The sequence below is a fragment of the Stegastes partitus genome, unplaced genomic scaffold, assembly GCF_000690725.1.
Source record: "Stegastes partitus isolate 25-593 unplaced genomic scaffold, Stegastes_partitus-1.0.2 Scaffold2285, whole genome shotgun sequence".
Lineage (NCBI taxonomy): Eukaryota > Metazoa > Chordata > Actinopteri > Pomacentridae > Stegastes > Stegastes partitus.
This window is the reverse complement of record NW_007580016.1, coordinates 1-7,476: the sequence shown is the minus strand read 5'-3', so window position 1 is coordinate 7,476 and position 7,476 is coordinate 1. Positions and strand designations below refer to the sequence as shown.

At 43.2% G+C, this 7,476-nt stretch overlaps 1 protein-coding gene across 1 annotated transcript in view; it reads left to right on the top strand.

Moving 5' to 3' along the window:
• The window catches only part of LOC103374564 (SLAM family member 5), a 12,723-nt gene extending 7,006 nt beyond the window's left edge, over window positions 1–5,717 (top strand). The window contains exons 2-5 of the mRNA XM_008304670.1: window positions 1,074–1,400; window positions 2,832–3,101; window positions 3,188–3,306; window positions 4,194–5,717. Coding sequence (XP_008302892.1) covers window positions 1,074–1,400; window positions 2,832–3,101; window positions 3,188–3,306; window positions 4,194–4,316 — 839 coding nt within the window. The 3' untranslated portion in view covers window positions 4,317–5,717. The remainder of the gene's footprint in view (window positions 1–1,073; window positions 1,401–2,831; window positions 3,102–3,187; window positions 3,307–4,193) is intronic.
• The last annotated feature ends 1,759 nt before the right edge of the window (window positions 5,718–7,476 follow it).

Below are 7,476 nucleotides of genomic sequence, written 5' to 3'. Positions count from 1 at the left end.
ATGAATGAATGAATGAACAGTGTTGAGCGGTGCTGCTGGTGCTGTGGACCAGCTCCACTTTTCAGTGACGGTACTCGAGAATTTATGGACACTGGGATGCGCGCACACGGAGGAAAAGCTCCGCGATACAAAACGTCGTTATGCTCCACAGCACGCAAGATATTCAGCTACATGATGAAGATGAAAGCTTTCCAAGACATGACACGAACTCTGTTGTTCTGAATACATCCTCCAACAGAATGAGATGCACAACAGACTTCTGATCAGTGACTGCACCGGTTGCTCTTCCCTCCGTCCTCCGGTGCGGGTTTGACTGGCTGACGGTGTCACGCAGCGTGGGCCGGAGTGCTGGGACAGTTTGTATTAATACCTGCGTGTCCACCTGGTGTCCCTCAGCTTCCTGACTTCTGAAAAGGTTGTGCACCACCGATCCAGAAAAAACCCAACTTGTAGAGCATCTGTAGCGTCTCTAGAAACTCTGCTGCAGCGTGACGTGATGCACGCAGTCCACGAACACTCGTGAACATTTCCCCTCTTCCTCCCGTCACGGTGGCCTCGCTGTGCCTCGATCCCCTGGCATGCAGGCTGCACGGGGAGACTCAGCTGCCGTCATGTTCTCGGTTCTCCATCTTACAGCTTGATTGTTGGCCTGAACTGTAAGAGTTCCACCTCTAAGTAAAGCAGCAGCTGTTTGAGGAGGGTCCGGGTGGTGATGCTGTCACTGCCCTCCTCTCAGCTCCGGTTAGTTCAACACCACATACACATTGTTACACGTCCTTTCCTTTACAGGACAAGAGACTGTCTGAGAAACTTGTTTTAAACGTTGCTGTGAGAACATCTCATAAATGTGTGAATGTGACTTCATAGAAACGTTGCTGTAAATATCAACATTTGAATCTTAGAACACTAACCATGTTCTTCAGACACATCATTAGAACCTGTTGGTAATGTCATCCAGTGTTGTGGGAACGTTCCCTGTCAGCCTCTTACATGATGTTATTTAGCCTCGTTCTGATCGTGAACAGCTGTGGTTGACCTCTGTGATGACTGACTGTGGTTTCTGCGTTCTACAGGGACAAACCCAGTTCCAGCCCATGGGGAACCAACGTACCTGATTGGTACTGAAGGGAACAACATCACGCTACCTGACAGAGTGACAGGATGTGATTTCAATCTCAAGGTTGAAGGATGGGGCAAAGAAACTCACTTTATGCTGTATAACGGGAGGATCATTATTCGTTATTCTGACAGGATTTTGTTGGACACGTCCACGGGACAGATTACACTGACCAACCTTCAGAAACGTGACGCAGGAAAGGTGACTATTAATGTCAATACCGAGGGACCAAATCGTTGCTTCACCAACCCTTCCACCGTAGAGTACGAGCTGACCGTCCACGGTGAGTTACCACTCTGCTGTTAACACTGACCACCCTGTTGGACATCGTCATTTTACCACTGATCCTGTTGTGTGTTGCCCAAAACCAGCGTGGCAGGACTGACATGAGGTGTAAACCAAATAGAAAATGATGAAGTTAATGTAGCTTCTGCTCTGTTTTCTACTGCAGGAAAATATACCCGATGTGACTTTTAAACAGGTTTCACACAGAAACGTAATTCTGTGTGTGTGTCAAAATCTAATCAGATAAAACAAACTGAGCTGTTTGGCCACACTGAGCAGAAATATGTTTGGAGGAGAGAAGCTGAGGCCTTTAACACCAAACCTGCCATCAAGCATGGAGGTGGCAGCATCATAGTTTATTAGGGTGTTAGTGTTAGAGTTGTAGGGAACAGGAGACTCAAAACTCTCTCCACGTATTTATATATCTGTATATACAACTGAAACCAGACGTTTACATCCACTGTATAAAAAGACATTAAACCTTTTTTTTTCTCTGTCTGACATTAAATAAGACTAAAGTTTTCCTGTTTCAGGTCAGTCAGGATCACCAACATTATTTCTATTTGCTAAACGCCAGAATAATGAGAGAGAGAATGTTTTATGACTTTCTTCAGAGTCAGAAGTTTCCATCCATCTCCTCAGTATTTGGTAGCGTTGCCTTTAAACTGTATGACTTGGATCAAACGTTCTGGGTTTCCTTCCACAAGCTTCTCACAGTAGTTGGATGAGTTCTGGTCCATTCCTCCTGACAGAACTGGTGGAACTGAGTCAGGTTTGTTGGTCTCCTTGCTCCAGGATTGAGATCAGGACTTTGTGATGGCCACTGTCACAAAAGGAAGCAGCGTGTCTGAGGTGTGCCTCCAGTTAACTCAGATGTTGTCAATGAACCTATCAGAAGCTTCTGAAGCCATGACATCATCGTCTGGGCTTTTCCAAATAGTTTGACGACATCTCAGTGGATGTAAACTTCTGACTTTGAAGAAAGCAGTAAAAAAATCTAAAAAAAAAAAAATGCACCAAAATTTTAGCAAATAGAAATAATGTTGGTAATCCTCACTGACTTAAAACAGGACAAGTTTAGTGATATTTAATGTCAGACAGAGAGAAAAATAAAGTTGTTTGTCTTTTTATACAGTGGATGTAAACGTCTGGTTTCAACTGTACATGAAAAATAAACATTGAATAAACATGAATGTCTGTTCATTGATTCAGTCGTCAACCAAAATGTATCTGAATTGAGAAACGCAGGTTGTTGTGTCAAATTTTGCTATTTGATAAAAATGTGATTGTGATGAATTAATTACAAAGCATCTAATTAGTTACACATTTTTAAAATTGCATCCCACTACATTTGTATATATAAAAAATTGTGTTTGTTGTTCTGTGATTGACAACTGCTTTATACAAAGTCTGACTGTTTCCTCTGCAGACTCTATATCTGGTCCTGCAGTGGAAACTGTGACGGCGACCTCTGACAGCTGCGTCCTGCGCTGTGCTGTCGGTAACACTTCAGACATCACACTGCGGTGGTACAAAGACGAGGAGATGCTGAAGCAGATCAGCTCCACGGACTCTCTGCTGCTCACTGTGACCGAGCAGAACCTCAGCTCCTCTTACAGGTGTGAGGCTGGAAACCCTGCAGAGAACACAAGTGTCCACGTCGACGTCAAGACGCTCTGCAGTGGACTGAAGCACACAGGTGAGACACCATCTGCTGCCTTCTTTTTCTCAGTCAAACTGTGTTTCAGCGTGTTCTGCTGATGCTGATGTGAGACGTTCTGACAGGTGATGGTAGAAAACCGCTCTGGTCTGTCCTGGTCCTGGTCCTGGTCCTGGTCCTGGTCATCATAGCACTTGGATGTTGTTTTGATCTCCACAGGAAGGCAGCCCGGTGCATCAGACGGGTACATGTTTGTTTATTCACTGCTCATTTCACACAACTATTTCTCCTCCATGTCCAAACCATTTTAGGATTTCTTTAACAATTTCGCTGCATAAAGAATTGAACCAATACTTGATTTAAATCAGAGATGAACAGAACTTATGTTTACGTGAACAAAGTGGGTCTGAAAATGAAAAATATGCTCAAATTTAACAAGTAATGTTTTTTACGGGGCTGCAGGGTGGCACAGTTGGTTAGCACTGTTGCCTCGCAGCAAGATTGGCACCAGTTCGCGTCCCAGTGAGGACACCCGGGATCTTTCTGCATGGAGTCTCCATGTTCTCCCCGTGCAGCGTGGGTTCTCTCCGGGTTCTCCGGCTTCCTCCCACAGTCCAGAAACATGTTGAGGTTAATTGGTGATTCTAAATTGTCTGTAGGTGTGAATGTGAGTGTGCTTGGTTGTCTGTCTCTAAGTGTAGCCCTGTGATAGACTGGTTACCTGTCCAGGTGAACCTGCCTTCACCCTGAGTCAGCTGGGATAGACTCCAGCCCCCCATGACCCTAGTGAGGATTAAGCGGTGTACGGATGATGGATGGATGGATGTTTTTTATGTTTGTAGAACGACTTTGAAACTCCAGAACTGTGATCGACTTTGATCAGACTGTCTACCAATATCTTAGCAGTTGTGGTTCAACTTGTCAGACCTGCTTATTGTTGTTCAAACAGCCTCAAATTTCAATTTAGGAAAAAATTAAATGCTGAAAATGGAACGACTGATGGATGAGTCGCCTGGAACCGACATTTTATTGCCTGCATTTAGGATCTCCATCTGGGGAAACTTGCTGTGTGACCTGATCACCTGAAATAAAAGATACTCAAGCTTTAAGTGACATTTACTGTCTCTTTAGGGGGTTTATTGTCACACCTCTTGTGACAATGAAGAAGCTGCTGCTGACGCCTCCAGTCAAACAGTGAATGGAAACATGGAGAATCATCACATGATGCCTCCCGATGCGGAGACCCCAGTTTAAATCAGGGTTTTGTTTGTTTTTTAATGGCTGGACCTGCACATGGTGTTTACTTCTGGATTACAGGTAGCTGTTGATGTGTGTGGAAGGAGAATGCAGGTGAAACTAACTGTCAGTCAGGCCACTGATGACTGTGAACCTGATGCAACTGAAAAGAAGCACAGGAGCAGGTTTTTATTTGCAGGTCTTCTGCGCCCCCTGCTGACCGTATTGAATATTACAATACACTGTAATGCTGTGTTGACAAGGATTTACATGTAAAGTCACTGTGAATGAATTTGCGTCTGGTGTGAACACAGCATCACAAGATCAATGAAAAAAACCAAAACAAAAGACAGAAAAGAGAAACAAAGAAGGCATTTCAGCCACTATTTAAGGCACCATGATGCAGTGGAGTTCAGATTGGTGTCAACAGTCTTATCTGACTAAAAATGTGTCCAGAGCAAAAGAAATGCTGATTGATTTAGAAGGAACCCTCCAGCTGCTGTGTCTCCTGTTCACCGGCTTCCCATCCCACACCGCATTAAATTCAAAATCCTTCTACTCACCCATAAAGCTCTCCATAACCAGGCGCCCTCTAACCTCAAAGACATGCTCCACCCCTACACCCCTTCATGTACCCTCTGCTCCACCAATGCCAACCGCCTGATCGTCCCCAGGACCCAGCACCGAACCTGGAGGGATAGGGCCTTCTCTGGCGCCGCCCCCACCCTCTGGACCTCTCTCCCACAACACAGCAGTGACACCACAGACCCAGTCATGTTCTGCTTTTTTCACTTCAACCTTTATCTTGATATCTTGTGTTATTTTTATCTGCGTGCTTGTATTTCTGTGTAGTCCACTTTTGTATAAGTTGCTTTTATTGTTCCTTTATCCTGTAAAGCGTCTCTGAGTTTTTGAAAAGCGCTATACAAATAAAATGAATTATTATTATTTATTCTTCGATATCAAACTAAACTTCCAAGAAATCAAGAGCTTTATTGGTCACAAACACAATTATACACAGAATAACGAGCAGTGAAATGTATTTAGCACCTGTTCCACACGAGAAGAAGAAGAGAAAACACAAGAAATAAAGACAGATATGAATAGAAATAAATCAAAGTGGCAAATAGTGCAGAAAACATACATATACAAGGTAAAGACTGATGATTTAATGGTTTTAATGTATTTTATTTCATTCATTTTTTTGTGTCTGTGACTGATGATGACAGTCCATTTTAATTTACTTGTATTTCATTTTATTGTCCTTTTTTGCCTATAAATGATTATGGTTCTATAATTTTAATGTTTTTATTTTACTTAATTTTATCCTTGTGTCTTCTGTCTGGCGGGCTGCAGGGTGGTGCAGTTGGTAGCCTCGTAGCAAGAAGGTCGTTGGATGGATGGATCTTCTGTGTGACTGCTAATGATTTCTTTTTATTTTAATCTGTTTTATTTTTTTGTCATGTTTTCTGTCTGATTGATGACGATTTCATTATTTTTTATCTTTTTGATTTTATTTCATTGTCTTTATTTTGTCATCTGAAGATGATTTCATTGTTTTAATGTTTTTTTATTTCATTTAATTTTATCACCACATTTCTTTGTGTCTGCTGTGTGGTGTAATTGTGTATCGCTGTGTTGTGCTGCTGACTGTCGGGCAAACTGAGGCAATAAAGATTTGCTTAAACGTTGAACCAAAGTCACTGTAGTGACTTGATTTCGACAAACAAATAAAAACCTAAGCCACCGTGAGGGGCTGGTACCAGGATATGTAGTTGACACGTCGTCATGCGGCGGCTCCACGCAGTAAATCAAACATCTGCAGACTTGTGCTTAAGATGTGTTTATTTACCACCGTGTACCAGTCCAGCCTTTGCTATGCACACACTTACATCCATAACTTGCATGAAAACAAACAAAAGGCTTAAATATTAGCCTCTAAATGGCGACGACGGTCAAAAACTGCTTCTCCCAATAAGCAGCACACCTGAGGAGTAATTACCTCTTCTTCTATTTATGCATTTCCATGTGCTGCTGTCCAATACGCCACCTACTGGTGCGATCGGGGAATGACCTGAACACAAATATACAAATGGCTCTAACACCCACCAAACCATGCTTTTGTGAAACCAGAAAAGCAACTTCAAACAAACTGTTTGCACAAAGTCGGAGACGTCGGATCGTCGGACTTAATGTCTGGGTGCTGGATCTTACTCACCTGAATGAAACACCTGAATTCAATGATTAAGAGGCGTGTTTAAACACTTTTAACTGAGCTTCAGGAAATCTGTCAGTATTCACCTTTAAGATGGATTTATACTCAGAGCAGAGACACTTGATCTCTTTAATGTTGTTGGAGTCCTGCTGCTCCTGAATGTTAGCATTAGCTTAGCATCAGCCTCAGGGAGCTAGCTAAACCAGACAGCTTCCTTTTTCCATCTCGTTGCTGCCGAGTTCATGAACAGGAGTCAGACAGCAGAGAATTGCAGCAAACGCACCTGTGACTCCTCAAACAGGTCGACGTTCCAACACAACCGTGTCTTCGTCAAAGTGGACAAAGACATGAGGCAGAGACAAGCCAGGTGGACAGCTGTCACTGGATGATTGGCTCAACGGGGATTTAACACCTACCGGGTGATCCATCCAAAGGTGGGAGTTTCCAGAGTCTGCGTCGGAGGTCCACAAACCTAAAACCACGTTAGAAACAAAGAAAACACACCTTCAGTTACAAAAAACACCAGACATACCTGACAAGTCGTTCGTTTCTTTAATGTCAGCACAGAAAGAGCTTTGAAGAGACAGAATAAACCTCTTTAAAGGATAGAAGTTACAGGAGTGCAGCTGGAAGTGTCTGTCCAGTTAGAAACCTCAGAGGAAATACGACGGATTCAGCTGTTCATCAAACCCAAAGAGCTCCGCTGAGTTTAACGTGTGGATCCGACATGTTTCTGTACAGAACCTCAGTGATGCTGCAGAGCTGTGGGCAGTCTGCAAATAATGTCTGGAAACAGCAGAAGCCATGTTTTGTGAGTCATCAGTGCTCTTTTAGTTTGTCTGACCCACACCAGACCACAGAGCCATTTCACTGTAAAACAAGTGTTCAGCTGCAGCTGATTTAGTGGGAATTATCTGGAATATCATGCACAAAGGTAACACTGAAGAAAAAGCTAAAAGCTTT